Genomic DNA, 22,173 nt, shown 5'->3' on the forward strand with positions numbered 1-22,173 from the left:
GTACAGGGAAGCCACAGAGGGCGACCCCAGGGGACTTTTGTCTTTGTTTCCGACAGGGTCCAGTCCTTACCAATCCTAGGTTTTGTTTAGCAATTAGGAATTAGGATTTAGGAGGCCTATTCTTTTGTCCCTATCTTCACCAGAAATACAACACCGAGTCCGATACACAGAGAAAAAGCTTGATCTGACTTACAGGCCTCCATGGGCCTGAGACTAGTGTGGCAAACTTTAATTGGGCCAGACCACGGAATCCTAATACGGCCCAATCAAATGTTTCTCTTTCTACGACGCGAGCCCAATAGTGGAAGCACAAAGATTGTGATATACAATAGTGATTAATGAATCGATTATAAATGTCCGCGCCCGGCTACCGCCAGTCAACAAATAGGTAAGACAAATACTAGAACTACTTCTTCTGATTTTTAATATGAAAAATAGTTTGACATTAAATTTGATGTTAAATATAAGATCCAAATTTATTTTGTCTCTCATATTTATTCATTATTTTCTAAAGTAGTTCTTCTAGTAGTTACATATGTTAAATATTCTAACTAATGAACATGATTAGTAAGGACATTTTAAAAAATACAATGTCTATTTAATAGAAATAATTAACTTAACTATTATTTTCGATTCTAATTATAAGACCTTGTTTGTAATTTACAAACAAGGTCTTATAAGGACTGGAGGCAGTATATTGTAATTGTGATTCACGCACGTGCTGTTTATCATTGCTTAGCTTTCCCTCTCTCTCTGTTTTTTTTTTCCTCACTAGAATACTTAGCTTTCTCTTTGTACGTACCCCTGTATACCTGTGAAATATATGCCAAAATTCCCGTTTTTTATGTGCGTATGGGTAGATATTCAGTTCCTTGTTCTATACTGAAGGTTTTAGGCAGAGAAATATTAATAACGCACAACGTTCACTTCATATTGATTCTTATGGGCTAAGTTGGTCATATAATTTGCATGAAAAGGCCATGCATAACATGAAATGACACGGCATAAAGAAGGCGTAGAAAAAGAAGAATGAGGGGTTGGTTCATTGAAAGAGTCATATAGCGACTGTTTCAGAAAATTGAATAGAAAGAACTTAACTAATAGAGACCTTTAAGCATATCAAAACCAACCAGGGCACTGGCATACCCTTCTTCGGCCAAAGCTTCAACTTGTTTCTACTAACTGCTGCTTGCTTGCTTGCTTTTGGGCCATGTGTTCAACCAAACAAGCCCTTCCCACTTTAAAAACGACTTCACAACCCTCCCTGGAGGAAACACGTAGCTTAGACAAGAGCAATAAATTATGTCAGTGAGGGAGGGGTAGTTGAAGCTATAACTTCTAACTGATTGATGAAATTGGAGGTCAGTTACTATTCAAACAACCAACCTTAAAAACCATTCCCTTTATAGATTTCTATATAAAGGCCGCAAGCCATTTGGTTCTTCATTCCATCTCTCATCCTCATTTTCATTTCTTCAAGCTACATCTCTAGAAGCATTTCGTTCGAGCTTTCTTGTTCCAATATGAAGTTTCAAATCTTTCCCATCTTTGCTTTGCTCTCTGTGAGCTTCAACTAACTATTTTCTTTAATTAGCAATGCTGCGTTATATATATATATTTTTAAATCTTCCTTTTGGTCTGATTTTGTCCTTGACTTGTTTGTGTTAATGCTCTTGACCTGAGGAGCTAATGAGGTTGTTTGTGGGAAAATTATGCAGCTTGTGATGGTGGCAACTGATGCTGCTTTCACTTCTGAACTCTACTGGTTGTCCAAGCTTCCCACTACGCCAATGCCAAAGGCCATCACGAATCTCCTGCATTCTGGTTTGTTTTTTGTGTTCAAGGGCACCATTTTGAAAATTTCACAATCAGTAGATAAAGTATTTGCAAATTTCATTCTCATAGAATACGTATGGTATGCATGTTACTGTAAGATTTTTCAAGCTCTAAAATTACCAACAAAGATGACTAATATGCTGACGTGCATGGAAGGGACTCCTAAATCATAATTAAGGCATAGAGGTAGATAACAAAAAGGAAATGTAAGTGAGAGTGCAAGATCTAAATTTATCTCTTAATTAACCCAAGTATATTTGCAGAGTTGAAAGAAGACAAAAGCACATCGGTGGATGTAGGGAATGGTGGAGTAAACGTTGATGCAGGAAACGCGGGAGGTGGTGGCACCAACGTGGACGTTGGAAAAGGAGGAGTTAATGTAAATGCTGGACACAAGGGAAAGCCTGTATATGTTGATGTTGGGAACCCCTTTCAGTACCTTTATGCTGCCACTGAGACTCAGTTGCATCATGATCCAAACACAGCCTTGTTCTTCTTGGAGAAGGACATGTATGCTGGCAAAGAACTGAGCTTACATTTCACCAAGACCACACAAAATTCAGTCAAATTCTTGCCTCAACAAGTTGCCAAGAGAATACCCTTTTCATCAAGCAAAATCCCAGAAATATTCAGCAAGCTATCTGTCAAACCTGGGTCCTTGAAGGCTCAGACTTTGAAGAATACCATAAAGGAATGTGAAGAGCCAGGCATCAGAGGTGAGGAAAAGTACTGTGCCACTTCCCTGGAATCCATGGTAGAATTCACAACCACAAGGCTTGGGAAAGATTTGTGGGCCCTCTCTACGGAGGTTGATAAGGAGACCCACATGCAGAAATACATAATGACAGTTGGAGTGAGAAAGATGAGAGGGCTAAAGGCCATTGTGTGCCATTTAACCAAGTACCCATATGCTGTGTTTTACTGTCACAAAACAGAAACCACCAGAGCTTATTATGTGCCTCTTCAGAGTAAAGATGGCGGAAGCAAAGTGAAAGCAGTAGCAATCTGCCACAAAGACACATCACAATGGAACCCAAAGCATTTGGCCTTCCAAGTGCTAAATGTTAAACCAGGAACTGTTCCAGTTTGCCACTTCCTTCCTGAGGATCATCTTGTGTGGATTCCGAAGTAGAAAATTTAAGAGGGGACATCCATGAATAACTAGGCCGTTGTGGAAACATCAGCTCTAAAACTCAAGCCTTTTACTTGGCATTGTGTCATTTACCTTTACGCACATCTAGCAGTTTGTGCATCGTTAGTTTGTAATTGTGATGGATCACGTGTGAAATAGTGAATGTTAGTCTTTCCTTCTCCTAACTATGGGAATATATGTATTTTCTTACAAGAATTCAATTCCGATCAAATTACTTTAATCCCTTTGTCTAATTATTCTGGCAGGAATTTACAATTGGAATCTTCTAGCCTTTCGAACTTATATTGCTCTTCAGCGTTGTTAGATAGGGTCGATGTCTCTGTTATTTGATATAAACATGAACCTAAAAAGCCTTCCTTTCTCCCAAAAAAAATGGTACAAACGGGAGCATGTTGAATTTTGAAGCAAATATCAAAATGGATAAATGAATTATGTGGTTCTTAACTTTACAAAATGGAAGATAAGTTGTTCCATTTACATTAGCTTTCATAAAAGAACTCTACAAGATTTAATTTTTCTATTAAAAAGAATGAATTGAAGAGGGACAACGGTATTTCTGGCAAAAAGAAAAAAGAAAAAGAAGAGGAGTGATAACAGTACTGGCGCATGCGGGGCATTGAAGCTCATCTTGTTGCTTCATTAATCGTTTCTCTGATTGTCTGACAGACGCTCCATGATTGATCACTAGAGTCGCAGCATCGTTCTTTCCTCCCCTTAAGAGACAACAATCCTCTCCAAAGAATTTTCCTGTTTTCCTGCTAGTCTTTTTCTTTCACTGCCAATCTACTGTGGCTGCATTTCTCGACGTCTTAAGAATTTTCCTGTTGTCCTGAAGAACTAGTCTTTAAACTCAATCAGGTATCAAAGGCTCCAAAGATCCCCATGTTCTCCCAACCATAAGTTTAACGGGCAGAGGAACTGCAAAGTATATACATAACATTAAATTTCATATGAACAGAGAAACTCATCCTCTTTTACCCAGCCTCTTTCCAACCCAAAAAAAAAAAAAGCAACATGAAAAATAAAATAGAATACAAACCAAGAAGTGAGACAGCATTCTCCATGCTAGCCTTCAACAACAGGGCAGCTTCCTTAATTACCGAGGGATCAGCTTCCAGCACCAATTCATCATGAACCTGAACAACAGTCGCTTAGAAAATGAAAAACAAACAAATAAAAATAGAGAGGGCATAATCCTTAAAGTTACCTGTAACAGAATGCGACACCGATCTCTAAGCATATGAAACCTGGTAGCCAAAGAGCAACTGGAGCCTGGGCTATTAATGTCATCGACAATAACAGAGTAGATTCTTAACATTGCAATCTTAATTACGTCAGCAGCAGACCCCTGGAGCCAAACACAAGAACATAATGAACATTAGCAAGCTCTGAGGGAAAAGCATGCTTACCCAGGCAGGAAAAAATAAGTTATACCTGACAAACGGAATTCACAGCTTGCCTCTGAGCTTTTGATTTTTCTTTACTGCCGCCAAATTTTATTTTTGACAAAAATCGTTTTCTTCCCTTGAGAGTCTCCACATATCTAGGAAATGCATTCACAAATGGTTAGTCCAAATATGGCCCACAAGTAACACGACTTTAGCAGAAACACACGGATTACAAGACCAATGAGATATCATAAATCACATCGTTTAAATAATTAAAAATGCTATAATAGTATAGGAATAAAGCCAATGACCATTTGCTTGCGCAACAAACGTTCAAAATGACTTGCATAGAGAAACTAAAAAAGGGTCACAACAATTTAAATAACTACTTAAACTAGAGAGCATTCAATGCTTATAACATAATCATTCTATTAATGCTAGAGGAAGCAAATATGTCAGACATGATATGCACAATTGAAACAAGGAGTCCAGACCCTTTGCTACGACAAGACGCAACAGCTTCTTGAAGCCAAGAAGCAACACCAGGAAAAGAGCTTTTGAAGTTTTTAATCTTTTCATCAGCTTCGACGGGAGAGCAGTCCAGTTGTTCTGCAAGGCTATTGGCACCCATGCCATAAAGAATGCCATACACCATCCTTTTGGTCTGATCTCTTTCATGGGAGCCCACACTATCCTCAGAACACCCAATCCATCTAGCTGCTATCATTGTAAAGACATCGCCATCAGGTTTGCTGAGAAGTTCAACGAGTGAAGAGTCCTTTGAGAAGTGAGCCATCAACCTCAATTCTACCTGAGAGTAATCTGCTGTTAACAGTAACCAATCTTCCTGCAATAAAAAACAAATAAATAGAAATTCACCATGAATATAACTGACAAACTTAATGTATTGAAGTTAGACAAATAAAACGAACAAGACAGCTAACACTATGTTCAGCAGTGCTGGAGTCAAGGAAAGAGTGAAAGAGAGAAAATTTCTTTGCCCTTTTGAGACTTGAGAGATAGTGGAAATGAAATAATAGACGGGAAGAGTTATGAATTGCGCAACATGTTAGATATGCTTTAGAAATTTATATATTAAGACGATAAAACAAAGAAAAATGATTATGATAAGAATGGCATAATGTAATTTGAGTGTCGGGGTTAATTACTAGTTGATGCTACACCTTAGCAAAAAAGAGTATGATATATCAAATTAGCAATGGAAAAGTTAAGACTTCTGCTAGGCGTAGGTGATTTTAGAAAATTCAATATTATTTTACGGCTTAGTAATTATATTTATTCTTAAAGGTTTGGTTTTTCATGTTATTTTAAATTTTGAATGTAAACTAAAGTAGTTTCAACTCTGCAGATGCACATGTAAATGAATTTTTCCAAAAAAAAATTTAAATTGTTAAAAAAATAAAATATAGTACAAAGCATTGAATAAAATTATTATATATGTTGGAACGTTTAGGACAATGGAAGTGCATTTAACTTATATGATATATAAGACTGAAGGCTGCAAGGACGATAAGAGATAGATTAAAAATTTCAGATAATTTTTGAATTTAAAGTGAAAAGTTTTTTGGGGAAGAAGAGAGAAAGAAGAAAATGAAACATACGCTGACAACCATAGAACATGAGGGCATCTGTTTGATGACTTGGTATTTTGTTTTCACAGTTTTAAGGAATTTTTTGGAGAAAGAAAAGAAAACCTGGGTAGCTCTCAGATTGTATAGAACTAGCTTCACTTTCATGATTGTTTCTTGTTCATTGCTCTTTCATATATGGGATTGGAAAAAAGGATCTGGGGGCGGGGAGGCATATATATATAAATGAAAAAATGGATCTTCTAATTAATTATGCTGAAATTCTGGTTTTACAAAAAAATAACTTTCGCAAAAATTGATTTTAGAGTATTCAGTTAGCTTTGTTCTCGAGTATTATTTAATATTACTAATGTTTCGGTCTATTTAGGAATTATTATTTCTACTTGGAGCAAAAAATACAAGGGATAAGGAATCAGCTCTGTAGAGTACCCCATGCAACAAGAACGAGAGGAGGAGAAAAAGAAGAATCGATTTTGTTGATTTTAAAGTGATGATAGGACGCCAAGAGACTACCCTAGTTAATGTAAGAAGTCATGCACAGAAGAAATCCAAGGTGCCAGTTAAAAACCAATCACCTGAGTGGGGATAAAGAAATCACGAGCATTAACAACGTAGTGATGATCATCAGCATCACCTCCATTTTTATCCTCTTCCATGTTGAATTCCACCTCATGCTCGACACACTGCATAACTCAACAAGAACCGCACATACTGTTAAACCTTACAAACAACCGGGGAAACAAACAAAAGCATGCAGTAATTCAGAATTTAAACCTGAAGATTAGGTTCTTCCATTGACAGCCGACCAGTTGCTGTGGACGTCTGGAGCCAATGACCATGTAACGTGTACTTCTGTGTGCTTACAGATAGCCTAGCCAGTGAGCATATAGACCCCAGAGTGGAGTTTAAGAGCTTTGCCAACATACGATACTCTTTGATGACTGGAACAATGGGATGCTCATGCCTGAAATACAATCTATCTCCCTAAAAAACAAATTCCAAACAAAGAAGACAATGGAAATTTCCCAAGTCCTATTCCCCCTGTGTTTCACAAGTTAAATGTTTTATTTCCTGTTCTTTTTCCTTAATTTTTTAATTGTAACCAGGTATTTATTTCTACGTTTTTTATGTTGTCTGACCATGTCATTTATTGTAGCCAGTCAACATCCATTTTCCTTCTTTAGACTCTTGGTTTTCGTTGCCTTTGTGCTGGCTTTATTAGCTGAATTTCAGGGACCGAACGACAAGATTATTGCCCTATGTTTCTCTATATATTTTCACCTTCTTCCTTACGAAGAGTCCTCAGTATGACCACTATTGTTATCAACTATGGATTATGAGACACAAAAAATGATAAGATAACCCGTCAAAATGGTACCTTAGCGCGTCCAAACAATGCTTATCAGTACTCAAATGTTGCTTTCCTTTATTGCTCCCACTAGGTACGGGCAGCTTCAGGTGTTCATATAGTACATTTGCAATATCTGCCGGCATATGCAATGAAAAAGTCCTCCCAGCCAGCCTATAAGCTTCTTTCTCAAGATACCTTAGTCTCCTTGCCAACAATTTACGAGCCTGGATGCATCTCTCCAAGTCAACACCAATTCCCCAGCATTCCATGTCAGCAAGAACATTTACCTGATAAACAAGTGTAGTGTATAAAGTACCATCAGATATCTCACACATGCAACCAATTCAAGAAACGAAGTAAACAAGCAAGGGGGCTTTAAATAGGGTCTGTAGGCTAGGGCAACAACTTCCGAATTAGTGTCCCATCATTAATTGCTAAATATAGATGAAATAAAACCGAAGCACAATACAACAGAAATTGTGATTTCATTAAAGGCAATAGGCATGAAATTATGACATGTTGCCCATTTCACAAGTTAAACATGACAATAATTCATCAAAGTTAGAAATACAGTCAACTAGGATAAACAATAAATTAGCTTTGATGATCCTTCATCTTTATGCTTGTTAAAGGTGCTGCATCTCCCTAGGAAAAAAATTACCAAAAACAACGAAAATGCCAAAGATGCATCAAGTCACATGTATGCACAAGATGTTTCCAGAGCATCCATCAGCAAAAGATGTCCTAGGTAAGTTGAAAACCGTTCAATATTATATTTCACTTTCGCAAGCATAAACATGCATCAAACACAAGAAGTGGTGTGTCTTAGAGTGTTGAACACGTCAGGAACAATACGTTTCTATCCAAGAGTATCAGCTTCATGAACTCTCACCAAAGGGATTTCTATGCTCATAAGCACTCCAACAAGCCCTTCAGAAACAAGTAATTTCCATAGAACAGAACATAAGGCTCGCATTTGTGCTGCCCGACGGCAGCACCCATTATGTGCGGCTCTACGCATCTGATTCTTCCATCTTCCACTCCGATTAGCTGCTGCAACATCCTCGCTGGATAATCTTTTCTTCACTTCCTGTTTTAGTTAACACCACATACCAAAATGTCTTTTTAAAGCATTCATATTTCTCAAATGATGATATGGGTAATTATTTGTCAACCACAGATTAAGATATCAAGTCTTAGATCACGAGCACTCTTATAATCTCTAATTAATTGTTTTAAGTTCATTTTCCTTATAAAACATCAGTTGTAGACTTTATGTTCTTCTTTTACCGAAGGGGTTTGAATTGGCTCCCCCTAATCATCTCTCAGTTTTAGCAACGAAATAAAGTACCAGGATATTGCTCATATGATCCACTAATCTTTCCCCTCTCCCTCTAGATATCTTCATTTCTTCCCTTTCCCTACTGGTTCTACATTACTGCTTGTTTATTTCTACCTTCTCCAGATTTGGGTTGGCGCTCCTCTCTTCATCAGGCCAGAGAATCCAAGACGTGATGCACAAGTCAATTGCATCTTTAACATGGATAGGGGGCAATAATACGTGTGAATTGTCTACAACAGAAAGGTCCATATTCTTGTCAATGTTATCCAGGCAGCCAAATCTCTGAACTGAAACTGCAGGCCTTTTAAGCACCTGAATCTGAGTCTTCAAATTCCAGGAGAACTTCCTGGCATCTCTTTTCCCCATAATTTTACAAATCATGCTCCATCTATGCCTAGCGATCTCCAAGTCAGTCTTAGAAGATGAAACCTTATGTTTATTACCGAATGCACTCAAGGAAATGTTATCATCTCCCCTATCACCAATCCACAGAAGATCCTTGGGAAGATTAATATAGTACACAGGAGAATTTTCCCAACAGATGGCTATGCCATGTATTTCAAAAGGGGCAGCAGAGTTCAGTTCCAACCGCTTGTTGTAGTGGATATCAAAGTAGAATTCTGGTGTACTGTCCCATATATCCAAAAATGAATCAAACCCACCAGGACTACATGCTGCATTGATAGGACCTCTCTGGCACGGGTTATCCATTTTAACAATAGCCATATTTTCCTTCAAATATTGTTTCTCTATACCATGAGAAAGACATCTATCATGGAGCCCAGTATGATCATTTGGTTTCGGTAAATTATTGGTGGTGGCAGCAACCGTATCTTCAGTGGATTTAAAAGTACCATTGACCCCACCCCTCAGAGAGTCCTCAACTGAAACTAAAAACTTTTCAGTAGAAACATTACATCGCATTGCACTTCTTGATTTTTCTTCTGCGTGACCACCATTGCAAGATGATTTTTTTACATCTTCTCTCTCATTTTCTAAATGACCCTGATCAGAAGTTTCCATGTGGTCTGCATCAATAAAGCTATTATTAGAATCAGCTGCATCACTTCCAGAGGAGGTACCCCCTGCTCCTTGCCCATTAGAATCAGAAGCAAGAGGGGACAACACTGGGGGAGCAAACTGTGGGACATCGTAGCCAAGTGATTTAAAGGCTAAAAAGGCAGCAACCCTTGCCTCTTCAGCTTTATCAAGAACAATCTTACGAGCACCATTCTTTATCTTCTTGGCTACACCAACTTGTACACGCCTTTGTGCAGAACCTTCCAAAGGAATAAAATAAAATCTTTATAAGAAAAATATACTTATTAAAAACAGAAAAATATACTCAGGTTACAAAAGGGTGCATAGAAATATAGAGGAATTAGAAGGCAAGAACTAAAAAATCCAAAGAAGCTACAACTAATCACACAAATAGTATTACTGAATTCAAAGAATAATTTAAGAATTAAAATGAAAGATAAGTTACACATGATGGTTTGAATCATGGAGGGGGGAAAATAAAAATTGAACCAAGTAAAATTATAGTGTTACTGGTGGAACTCAGTACATTGTAAAAGGTAAAAGCTGGTCATAGGGATGGTCTAAAGTGGAGTTTGTTATAATAAAAATGAGATTGAAAGGTGAAATAACCAATGGCTGGCAGCAGTTAAGAACAATAGAAGCATGAGTTTTTAATCCAGTGATTTTTGTGCCAAGTCTATCATTAATAATTTCAAGGAGCAAATGTCAACAATATAAACTCATCCTTAACCAAAACAAAGACTTCACTCAATATTACTATTATATTACCACCAGAGGCCCATGATGCAGATTCAAATAGTGCTTTTACTATTTCAGGAATGGATGCTTCAGCAATTGCAAGAGGTGTACGTAAACCTGCTTTATAGAGTGCTCTGGCCCGAGAACCCTGCAAATGGAACAAGAGCAGCATGAAACAGATTCAAGTAGAAATACAAGCTAATATTGACAGCAAAGCAAAATTATGCAATACTGTCAAACCACATGAGTTGAGCTTACTTACCTTAACATATGGAATAGTGGTAAGCTCTACAATCTCTGCTCTGACTCCAAATGATACACGATTTTGAAACTTGGCAACCAAGCCTTCAAGATCATGCCATCCAAGCCTCTCACAGAACACAGAAACCATTGATGCAAACCTTCCAGCATTCTCTTGCAAGGCTTGAACCATTCCTCTGGCAACTTTAAACGCTTCACAAACCTCACTGACAGGTGTTTCCTTCATGAAATCATAATTTTTCCACAAAACTATAAGCTCAAGTGCTCAAGGCCACACCAGATGAAAATAAAATATAATCGAATAGGTCAGTAAAATAAATACTCCCAACATTTAGACCAAAGGTACAGGGGACACAATCAGAGGAAAACCTCATAAACTGATGGTACCAAGAAGTATTTGAACCTAGAGAATCAAACACGCATGCTAGGATTGTGTGTATAATATTGTGAAAAGGGGATGAAGCTAATGTTTAAGGATACAAAATTTACAATTTAACGGACAAATTGGCAGGAAACAAACTTAAAAAGACAACCAATCAAAGGAATTAAAAACTTAAGGGACTAAAATATTAATTTAAACAAATAATATTTTTGAAAAAACACAGTGCTACTGTGAGGGGACAGAGAAGAAGAACTGGAGCAAAAGGAGAAGAAAAATGAGGAAGACAAAAGGAAATACCAAAATAACAGAAAATAAATATTATTTTTGTAACAGATATATACATATATTCAACCAAATATCTAGTTGGATAGTTGGATAAGAGTTCTAAGATATTAAATACGTAATCCATCCATTAAAAAAAATGTAATCCAAAAGGTTAAAGATATGAAACATTCAAAAGTCTCTCTTATCAGGAGAAATTTGCATTAATGTGAGAGAAATGCACCTGAACTAGTCTTGACAAAATAAGAGCAACATAGAATCTTTTACACACACGAAGTGTGTGATCATCTGAGTTAGCTGTTCCATGGGATATCGCAATTTGATTTCCTTGTTTACGGCGCATCCATTTTGTAGTGTCTCTTGACTTGTTTGAAGTGGATACTGGTGCGCCATGAGCCATGCGCATCAAGAATGGTTCTGTCACACCCACTCGATTGCCTACTGACTGCAATGATAATATAATACATTAACTAATCGTATTTGAAATATGGTAAGGCATTCCATAATTAACTAACCACATTTAAAATATGATAGAGCATTCCATAATAAAAGCAAATATACACAAGCAAGTATAACACATCAAGTGATTCTTCCAATAAGGGGAACACAATTCAAACAGTAAATGGATACATAAAGGAGAGAACACAAAAATGATGTATCTATTTGAGGGATTACCATTTTAATGATGTATCTATTTGAGAGATTGCCTTCTTAATTTATTTAAAACGGATTTTCATTTTTGAAAAACTGTAAGAACGGAGCAGTCTGTGTTCAGCAAAGCCATTTGTTAACCGTTTTTATCAATATTATTGTATTTGGCAATTATTGCAAAGAAAGTGTAGTTGACTAACAAATTACTTAAAAGGGCACGTCTTATAATGGATCAGTAAAAAGGATAAAAAAAAAATCATAAAATAATTAATGATTTTGATAGGTGATACTTCTGGCATTAAAACAATAATGTTATGCTCCCTTTTTATAATTTGAAGGAGTAGCTACAACCCTCTGCTTCCTTCCCACAGCCCCAAAAGAGGGGGGGGGGAACTGATGCTGTTTCGACCACAATTTGGTAAGCGCTCATTTTTCTTGCAAAAATAGTTCTGCCAAAAGTTAAAATTTCAAAATAAGTCATTTTATGAAAGAAGGGCGGCTTCTTCAGCTAGATAAGCTTGACCCAAAACATCGGTTTACAACATCTAAAGTTTTGCATTGCAAAGCAAGGAAGGGGAGAAAAGATCAGGTTACTAAGAAGCATGCACCTGATCAAGTGGAGACAGCTGCAGAAAACGCTCATAGTACAGTTCCCAATCTGGCTCAACATCAACATTGATTGGTGTCACCAAGTAAACTAAATGCAAGTCTGATGCAAGGATAAATCCTTCCCGTGCCCTTGAAAGGTCAGCTAGCACAATCTAAGAAATCAATTAAAAAGTATAGTTATGTCAATCACAGCACGATTATCCAAAAACTGCCAAAAGTCAGCTGCCTCAATTTGAAAAATCAGGTACAAAAGTAGAGCTAAACAAGTTGTAATAGACAAAGCTGACTGGACAAAAATTCTCAACAGCAGTAAAAATAAAATAGATTGAAGTACTTACAAGTGATTCTTCAGGACAGAGAGAACTGCCAAAGGCTGCCCGTCCAAGAGGTGTGGTACTGTAAAGTTTGGTTTCTTCATTCCATTCAACGAATTTTCTTTGGCACAGCCACCTAAGGGATTCTTGCGCTGATTTCACCACATCTTGAAATGGTCTTGTGGAGTTCAGAAGAGTGCATCGAACATAACGATGAATATCATTAGCAGTTTGAACCGTTCCTCCAGCCACAACTTCAAGGATTGCATGAGTCATTCCATTGATATCTTCAGACAAACACGAATGTAATGGTGGACAATTTTCATTAAGAAGTCCCATAACTTTTTTTATTTCTTCTGATTTGCAGATGAGTACCTACAAAGATAATCAAAATTTGATAGCGTGAAGGAATAAATTAACACAACCCTGCAAGCAATGTCATCAGCAGATAAGCCAGATATAGGCATATACTATTTATGTAAAAAAAACCTACAAAAAATAAAACAATAGCATATATGCACAAAACCCTCCAGAACAATCAGTATGTCAACCTGGATGAAAACATATAAGGTACCCATTTAGTACTAGACAAGATAATAAGACGTACACTTTCTCCTTTTGTATCAATTCCAGTGCGACCAGCCCGACCAGCCATCTGCTTGTACCTCGTCCCATCAATAAAATCACGACCAATTCTGGGCTGGCGAAAAATGACCCGCCTGGCTGGCAAGTTAACTCCAGCTGCTAAGGTTGATGTAGCAGTTAAAACACGCAGAAGGCCTCTGCGGTAACAAGTTTCAATAATCTCTCTTTCCTCAACCTATAAAAGCAGCACCAAAAAATAGCCCAAACCATAAGAGGTAGGTAGGTATTACAGCATTTTCATGCATGTAATGAATAAATCAAAACCAGTTATCAAAGATGAGCTTCAATGAACAAAATTCATGATAGCATTTGTGAATAGAAGCCATAAAACCAAAAAAGAAAGAATGAAATACCGTGAGTCCAGCATGGTGAAATGCAACACCAGAAGGAACTGTTTCCTCCAGTATGGGGTCCAACCCACCCGGGCATTTTCTCAAAGAGTCAATAGCTGACGTAATATCAGCAAACTCACAATCACTTTTGTGAATGTCAACAGTAAACTTGTTAAGGAACTTTGCCACATGCTTTGCAGTTGATTCACATCCCTTTCTGCTGGAGCAAAATATCAACACTGAATGTCCCTCTTGAACAACCTGATAGTATGCAAATCTATCCGCAGTCAGATTTAGCTTTCCAAAACAAAACAAATAGCAGTAAGACATTGAAGCACACCTCATTACACAGTTCAACAACATGATCAGGATCTCTACCACCAAGGTCAGCTGCTTTTGAGACTGTTCTAACAAGTTCCATTCTCTTGTTATAGATGCAATTACCAACCTTAATATATTCTTCTAAGGGAACTGGTCGAAACTCAGTCTGATATAGTGCTGCCTTCATGAAAGTATTTGAGAAATGGGTTTAAATGTGTGCCAAGGTGGCAATTTTAGAAATGAGTCAATTTAAAACACAACAACCAAACATTTCATTTGAAAAAGAGAATACAAAGCTTGAAGAAGTAAATGTATTAAAGACCTACAGAGTCTATGCCATTCTTAACAAGAAGATACAAATATGCTCATCACTTCATGGGTTGCCACCCGACGTTATCTCCCATCTGTAGTCTACAACACTTTTCAGGATTCATAATAATAAATCATCTTTACACTAAGCACTTTCTGATCACCTGATTGCCAAACTCATAAAGATTATAGAGCATTTCAAACATTCACCAACCAACCCTTTCCTGATCAACAATTTTTAATTAAATTTGTGTACCATATTAGAATTAGACATCAAATGCCACAAAGATTGGACAGAGTTTTGTGTTAGTTATTGAGAGCCCAACACAACTCTTCTCCTTTATCCGAGCTTAGGGCCGGCTATAAAACAATTTACACAAAGATTTGTTCATTGATAGAGTATACAGGTGTTATGCGATTCATGTAACTAATCCCACCTAGTGGGATAAGATTGCTTGTTGTTTTCATTGCTGTTAGACATCAAATGACATGATATAATCCATAGCAATGTCCACTTGTGTCCTATAAATAATGAAATGTAGAAGCTATAACTTTCATTTACTAGACAATAACGCAAAAACTCAGAGAAGGTCATACATGATCAAGCAGTATTAAACACAAAATATGCTTCTAAAATAGGGAATGCTCAATTTTGAGGGGAAAAATGTGAAATTCAGATGGATACAAAATGTTTTGCAGACTAATGGATCAATTTAAACAGATCCCAATAAATCCACTACCAGAAGTCACAGCAGCATAAGAGGACTAAAAAATGGACCTCCCAACGTAAAATAGACCTATACAGGTCATCAGTACATAAAAAAACTTATGCTTGCAATTATCCTTACTTGAAGCCAATCAGCAACTGCAGCAACATTAGGCATTGTTGCACTCATTCCAACCATCTGCAGTCCTTGAGCAGGATCAGCTTTATTGCTGCTCCCACCTGAACTTTCTCCACTACTTGATTCTGAATGACCTTCGCCAGCAGCATAACGAAGTTTTGTCAACATAAGTTCTAGAAGATAACCTCTACTTGGATCCCCAACCTGTTATCAGACACAAGTCAGGAAAAAGAATGAGAGCCATCCCATCAAATCATTAAGAGACAGTTTTTTCCTTTTTCTGAAGGGGCAAAGGAGCAACAGAAAGAAATGATCGCAAACATCTAAAGAACAGTTTTCCGAAAAAAATAATGTCATCAGAATTGGGGGGGGGGGGTAGAAGAAGTACCATTTGCAGTTCCTCTACCATAATAATCCATAAAAGGTCAGCAGAAAACAGCCTGTAAAATAATTTATGAACAGACAAATAACAACAAAACAATGATGAAAGATACCATATGTAGTTCATCTATCACAATAACTCCCATTTCTGATAGACGGCCCTCTTCCAATAATCTATTTATCAAGGAGTTTGCCTTCTCTATTGTGCATACAGCTACGGAAGTATCTTTAGGAAGCGTTCCACCACCTTGATTCCCATAATAACTACGTACATGTTTGCCAAGCGGCTCAAGAAGACGCTCAAGGTGTTCTGCCTGCCAAAGTCAAAATGAAAATGCATTATCATATTTAAAACAATTATTAATATCTTAAACATGAATACTGCAAACGGGCACACATATATAAAGAACCATTTAAACAAAACCCACCATCTGAAAAATATTTAAGGAAAGAAGATAACCTTTTCTGCACAAATTGACACATAAGGAAGAACAAGCATGGCCATTTTTCCCGTCAAAACCACCCTCCGTAGCATTAAAATCTCAGCAACAAAACTCTTCCCGGCACTGTAGAAACATGAGAAAGATCAAAATCATCGCCCCAACTTTCTTCACCCCTCTCCCCAAAAGAAAAGAAAGAAAACAAGAAAGAAGAGACAAGAAAAAAGAACGAGCAGCATGAGACAAACAGAAAAAGGGGAGGACAAAAAAAAAACAAGAAGAAGAAGAAGAAAATAACATAGAGAAAAGATGGAGCAGAATACAAAAGAAACAGCACAATGAACAAGAAATGAATATCAAATCATCAGGTAGCTTAATTAAATGTTCAACACAAGAAAAGGAATTATCAATAAAATAATTACAAATTATTCTGCCCCTAGTCCCAAAGTAGACAGCATAAGTGTGTAAGCCAAAATTCTGGTTAACATCACCAAATCCCATCCTACTCCTCGAATCTATGTCTGATCTAATTCTTTTACCTGCATAAAACTGAAGATAACACAAAAACTACTCAGGGTTTGCTGTAATTTCCAGTCAAATGGGAGAATACCTTGTAGAAGCACAATATACCAGATTTCTTCTCTGCAAGACACCATCCACCTGAAGGCAATCAACCTAAAATACAGAAAAATAAAATAGAATTGTCAATTAAACATCAAACCGAAAGAACTTTGAGCAGGAAAAAATGCAGTAAAGGGGCAGGCAGCAAATTTTTGGGCAGAGGGGTCAAATAAATTATATAAATCGAAAATGGTCCACTGCTAAAATGCGCAGAACCTACACTCTAAAAATGCAAATATACCTGCCACTTATATAGCTTTGAGATTCCTTTTTTCCTATATATGCTGCATATTTCAGGTGGAAGCCACCTGTTAAGGTCTAAACGATCATGAAAAAACATATTGCTCGAAGGAGTGCTGGTTTCATCAGATGAATGAGTACGGGCTGAATTAGATGTCAGAATATCATCATGCTGGCTTGGTAAATTCACTTCCCTGCTTGCAGCATGGACTGAAGCCTTCTCCTGCACTTCATTCGTTATTCCATCTGTATGAAGTGTCCCAACTACAGTGAAGTTCTTGGTAAAGTTCACTTTTTTAGTGTTGACGGAACCTATTTCATACTGTCTGTGACCCTCATGAGTTATGCTGATCAGATCGCCAGCACCACATTGTTGTGGAGAATTCTCATCCAAATTAGTGTCCTCAAATGAAAAATCAAAATGCTTAACAGGCAGGCCGGACACTTCTTTCACAGAATCTTTTCCATGCATCCCAACCAACCCAAAAGGAGTAACACTTTCCAAATTCTCACCTCTGCTTGGACTCTGACGCAATATTTTGCTTGGCTTGCCCTCGTTGTTTTGTAAATTACATGAATTCTTCTCACAAACTTGGTCTTCTGCCATCTCATTATGTCCACCAGCCTCACAAGAATTATAAGTTCTGGGAGCACACAAACCATCAGCTAGTTGAATTGCTTCATCCCAAAATGCCTCCCCAGGCGAAAACATTGAGCTCCCACGTGTTGACTTTGGGGTCTCCTTAACGCAATCTTTAACAACCAAGGATCCTGGTGTGAAGCATTTATTCATATTCACAGATGATTTAGGTGTATAATTACATCTTTTAAAGCTTCTGTCCAGAGCATTATTATCGTCACCAGTGTAAACCTGCTGCTCGGAAAGCATGACATTAAAAATCTCAAAAAAGTTGCAATGAGAACCTGGCTACAAAAACCAAATTAATTTTGAACTTGATCTAACCTCTGTGTTACTGCCAGAGACAAACGCTGAAGAAATACCAGCAGCATCAGGATTGATGTTGTCAGGGTTTTTGTCAACAGTGAAAAGGTTTTCATCACCAGAAGGGGATTCATTATTGGCATCATTACACTTCTGGAGCAAACTACTCTTCACCTCCGAGAATGTTAAAGCATTGTTTCTCTTAGAGTCATCTTCCTTCACCTCTAAAGGAGAATTAATGCTGCGTAATCCACTGCAAGTTGCATAGATTTAACCAAAAAGAAAAAAGAAAACAGAGAGAGAGAATGAGAGCGAGAGTAAACTTTGAGAAAAAGGGTGATAATTGGACCGATACGTCAACAAAATATTGTCACCGTCAAACAAATCAAACCTTTCTGATATGTGTGGAGAAGTTACCTACAATACAGCGACAAAAAGTCTGCTGCAAACTGTTTACGCTCTCCCTGTCTGCTATCTGCGTTATTTTCTCGGGCAGGTTTTTCAACTGCTTCATCACTCGCCTTGGGTAAATCATTTGTTAGTCCCTTCTGAGTTGCTTGAGAGTATTGATGAATTTGAGCAGGCGGAACAAGCTGCTTACGTTCATTGTCAAAAGAACTATTAATCATAGGTGCCAGACTTCTTTTGACTGCATCCGCCCTAGCCGAAGGATCGGTGGGAGTGTATGACAGCCTAGCAGCACTGGAATTTTCCTGCGAAGAAACCAGGTAACTGTCCAGGGTACCTTTAGCACTCGGAGAACCATCGACAGTAGTTCTTCCACCCTTTTCAGATCTTCCATGCTTAGAAACAGGTGACTCGGCTTTCCTTTTCTTTGAAACGAAAAACTGCATACATAAATCAACAACAACATCAAGAAGTAACCCATTGAGTTCGTAAGAGTGTATTCGAAGCTACTGTCAAGCACGATTCTTGGGACACAGGCTAAGCAAAGATTATTGAAAGACTTATTTTTCTTGGTCCCCAAATATGTAAGCCGGATTTGTTTGCACGTTGAGTTCTGAATTTTCGAACCCACGTGGTTTCAGTCCATTTCTTGGCCCCCAAACGGAAACATTAGAGATAACTCATGCATCTTTTCCAACAACTTTTGTAGTCAGCCAGAGGGATAAATTTTTCTTCTTTGCACCAAATTTCATACATAACTCAAATTGTTGGTTTCGTTCGTGATGCCAAATAAAACCAAGAAGAAATCGGAACTTGTGTGATACAATGCGCAAAGGAACGGCATCGAGGGTTTGCAAGCTCCTGATGCAAAGAGAAAGACCTGATCGATACGGTCCCTAGGCGAACCAGAGGCCATGGTGGATGAAATAAAACCAAGAAGAGTATGCAGAAAAGCTGTGTGTACATGCGCGCAAAGAACGGCATCGAGGGTTTGCAAGCTCCTGATGCAAAGAGAAAGACCTGATCGATACGGTCCCTAGGCGAACCAGAGGCCATGGTGGACGAGGTGGAATTCCACGAAAGTATGCAGAAAAGCTAGGCCCTTCTTCGCCGTCGTCTAGGCGCGAGAGTCCCACCGAGGACGCCGCTAACCCCTTGAGTCCTCATGTCGAGCGTCTCCAGTTCAGCCGATTAAGGAGGGAACGGTTCTGCAATGGCGGCAGTTCACTCTTCAAATTGAAATTGACGGAAGGTACAAAAATCCATCTAACTTTTCGTCAATGCATATATAAGGGGGTGTTTTTTTTATTTTTCAAATTTTAAGTAGGTTTTGGTTCTTCAAATGCTTTTATTTAAAATATTAATTTTTATAATTTAATAAAGATTTATATTATTTTATTTTTTGAGACATTAATATTATGTTTGGGTGGAGAGAAAATGAAAGAGAAAATAAAACTATGAAGGAAAATAGGAGGACAAGTGATTTTTTTCCTTATTTGAATGAGGAAGGAAAAGTGGAAGAAATAAAAGTTGGGAAGAAAACGAGGTGGGTCCGCAGCCCATTTTCCTCCCAACTTTTCTCTCCATATATGGAGAGAAAATAAAAAGAAATATATTTTTTTTCTATCCTTGCATATTTTTTCTTAGCAACATAATCCCTATTTATTTTTTTTATTTTTTTAATTTATTTATTATTATCAAGTATTTCTTCTGTGTTTGTTTGGTTGAAAATAAAATAACTAAATTGCAAAAATCCTTCTAAGATGAATTGAAAGGAAAAATGAGTTTTTGTTTTGGTTTTTTTAGCATTACATTGCACAAAATGTTTTTTTTTCCTTTTTTTACAAAATTATTTGATATTAAAATATAATAACATGATAATATGTCTTTATCAAATAATTTGATTTTAAATTATATGATTATGTTAATGTAAATATGGTTTTTCATTATGATATTTAATTTAATTTTAATAGAGATATATTTTGATGTACCAGAAATGGTATTTTAGTCATTCGTATATTTACTTATTTTTTTCCTTTCTGTTTTCTCTTGTCATCCAAACATAAGAGGTAATAATATTTTCTCTTCTTTCTATTTTCTCTCCTCTCATTTTCTTTCCTCTTAATTTTTCTTTCCATCCAACAAGGGTAAGCTTATTATTTGAAATTTAAGGGTAACTTATTTTTATAAAAATCTGTTTTAACAAAATATAATTATTTTAAATATATTATAACGAATAAATATGAGTTTTGCATCGATTTGAGAAAAATGCTTTTCAGAAACATTTTTATGTGATGCCAAACACCCCCTTAAAGACTCAAAATTAACCAACAAGCAGTTGGTCAAACTGGTAAATGGATTCGCCTCCATAAGAATGAGAACGCGTGCTTGAATCCCAGTCCCACCTATGTAGGTGGTACTCCTATCCCTCGATTCTGGATTAGTCGGTTGTTAATAAGCACCGGATTACCGGGCAGTGTAAACCAAAAAAAAAATCCAAATTGAATTATATTAATCTGATATAATAAAAAAACTGTTGTCAAGAAACTCACTCCTCCACCGACAAGAAAGGCTCAGACCTCGCCACTGTGGTTCTCAGATCGATGATATGGATTTGAGTCCGATGATAAGGATGTGGATTCATTATTTCCTCTTTTTTCAGTCCATAAAAAAGATTGCAGTTTAGTATTACAAGTTACTCATATTATTTGAAAGAAAAATAAAATTGACGATGATTGTGTTATATGATATTTATTTCTGGGTACACTTATTTTGTAATGGCTAATTTTTCAAGTCAAGTTCAACATGATAGAAAATGATTAATAATTAAAGGCCGTGTTTGGGTGACATCCCAAACCATGGTTTGGGGAATAAATCACCCAACACCCCCACCCAAAACCAAAACCATGGTTTTGGAAAAAGCAAAAAATTTTGTTTTAAAGAAAAAAAGGAGAGTGTGAGAGCCTATAGATATGTATCTTGTTATTTTTTTTATAAACGTATTTTTTATAAACATATTTAATCTTATATTTTATAAATATATATACATATTAATTATTTATTAATTATATTATCTTATGTATTATTAATTATGTTAATAAAAAATATATTATTAATAATTTTATTCCTTTAAATTAAAATATATCATAAAATCTATTTTTCTGTAATTATCATATTAACTTAAGTATTTTTTAGTAATTTGTATATATAAAAAGTGCTTCTGATAACAACTATCCAAACACTCTCACTTCTCAAAATTACTTTTTCATAAAATCTATTCTTTCCAAAATCTATTCTTCTCAGAATCTATTCTCCAGAATCATTTTTCTAAACCACGGTTTGATTTCATCCAAACACACCCAAAAACATTAAAGCAGATGCTGTTTATCTTTCTTTCAGCACTTCCCATAAGCTTTTTGCTTTCTTTTCTCATCATCCCATGGTGAGGTGATTCACATTTTCAAGGGGGCCTTTGCCACCCTCATCATCGACTCAAATATATCCTTGAAGTGCTACTGTGAACACTGGTTGGTACTGGGAAAATGGGATGCACGCTAGGATGGTGTTTTTTTTCATAATAGTAAGCGGCAGATAATGCTTGGGTCTTCTGAAAGTATTAGAATTAAACTGGATATGGTAACATATATCATGAGAAGCCATGTGTTGAAGCTGCTTCTTCGTACCACACTTCTGAGGAGCAAGGCGGTGAGGCCTGGGTCTCTCTCATCAG

General features: G+C 36.9%; 2 protein-coding genes across 4 annotated transcripts; one reads left to right on the forward strand and one right to left on the reverse strand.

Moving 5' to 3' along the window:
* Window positions 1-1,459: 1,459 nt before the first annotated feature.
* LOC114757397 (BURP domain protein RD22) lies at window positions 1,460-3,209 on the forward strand. Its single transcript, XM_028946437.1, has 3 exons — window positions 1,460-1,562; window positions 1,719-1,824; window positions 2,100-3,209. The coding sequence occupies exons 1-3, from the start codon at window positions 1,524-1,526 to the stop codon at window positions 2,966-2,968; spliced, it is 1,014 nt and encodes a 337-aa protein (XP_028802270.1). The 5' UTR covers window positions 1,460-1,523; the 3' UTR covers window positions 2,969-3,209.
* A 120-nt stretch (window positions 3,210-3,329) lies between these two features.
* LOC114757424 (helicase and polymerase-containing protein TEBICHI) lies at window positions 3,330-19,667 on the reverse strand. 3 transcript variants are annotated; one of them, XM_028946485.1, is made up of 26 exons: window positions 19,324-19,360; window positions 18,453-18,883; window positions 18,057-18,288; window positions 17,094-17,966; window positions 16,842-16,906; window positions 16,252-16,357; window positions 15,905-16,105; window positions 15,414-15,614; window positions 14,276-14,437; window positions 13,957-14,196; window positions 13,566-13,778; window positions 12,983-13,333; window positions 12,644-12,796; window positions 11,608-11,829; window positions 10,722-10,940; window positions 10,490-10,607; window positions 8,795-9,960; window positions 8,231-8,428; window positions 7,366-7,625; window positions 6,762-6,951; window positions 6,563-6,670; window positions 4,872-5,224; window positions 4,424-4,532; window positions 4,197-4,337; window positions 4,029-4,125; window positions 3,330-3,907 (listed from the first exon to the last, which is right to left on the reverse strand). In XM_028946485.1, exons 1-26 carry the CDS (start codon window positions 19,357-19,359, stop codon window positions 3,840-3,842), a joined length of 6,513 nt encoding a protein of 2,170 aa, XP_028802318.1. In that variant the 5' UTR covers window position 19,360; the 3' UTR covers window positions 3,330-3,839. The 3 variants fall into 3 exon arrangements, with proteins under 3 accessions (XP_028802318.1, XP_028802319.1, XP_028802317.1); XM_028946486.1 differs by lacking the exon at window positions 19,324-19,360 and adding an exon at window positions 19,464-19,667 and having other exon boundaries at window positions 3,334-3,907; window positions 17,094-17,963; XM_028946484.1 differs by lacking the exon at window positions 19,324-19,360 and adding an exon at window positions 19,464-19,667 and having other exon boundaries at window positions 3,334-3,907.
* Between the last annotated feature and the right edge of the window lie 2,506 nt (window positions 19,668-22,173).

The sequence above is a fragment of the Neltuma alba genome, unplaced genomic scaffold (assembly GCF_004799145.2).
Source record: "Neltuma alba isolate B1F8T4 unplaced genomic scaffold, ASM479914v2 tig00010594_pilon, whole genome shotgun sequence".
Taxonomy (NCBI): domain Eukaryota; kingdom Viridiplantae; phylum Streptophyta; class Magnoliopsida; order Fabales; family Fabaceae; genus Neltuma; species Neltuma alba.

Bases quoted from the DNA above. Each gene is read 5' to 3' on its own strand.
- LOC114757397 (XM_028946437.1), top strand. From the start codon at position 1,524: ATGAAGTTTCAAATCTTTCCCATCTTTGCTTTGCTCTCT. The intron at 1,563-1,718 runs GTGAGCTTCAAC...AAAATTATGCAG, and splicing joins CCATCTTTGCTTTGCTCTCT to CTTGTGATGGTGGCAACTGA. The intron at 1,825-2,099 runs GTTTGTTTTTTG...GTATATTTGCAG, and splicing joins CACGAATCTCCTGCATTCTG to AGTTGAAAGAAGACAAAAGC.
- LOC114757424 (XM_028946485.1), bottom strand. From the start codon at position 19,359: ATGGCCTCTGGTTCGCCTAGGGACCGTATCGATCAG. The intron at 18,289-18,452 runs GTAACTTCTCCA...TGCAACTTGCAG, and splicing joins TTTTTGTCGCTGTATTGTAG to TGGATTACGCAGCATTAATT. The intron at 6,671-6,761 runs GTTTAAATTCTG...TGAGTTATGCAG, and splicing joins TGGAAGAACCTAATCTTCAG to TGTGTCGAGCATGAGGTGGA.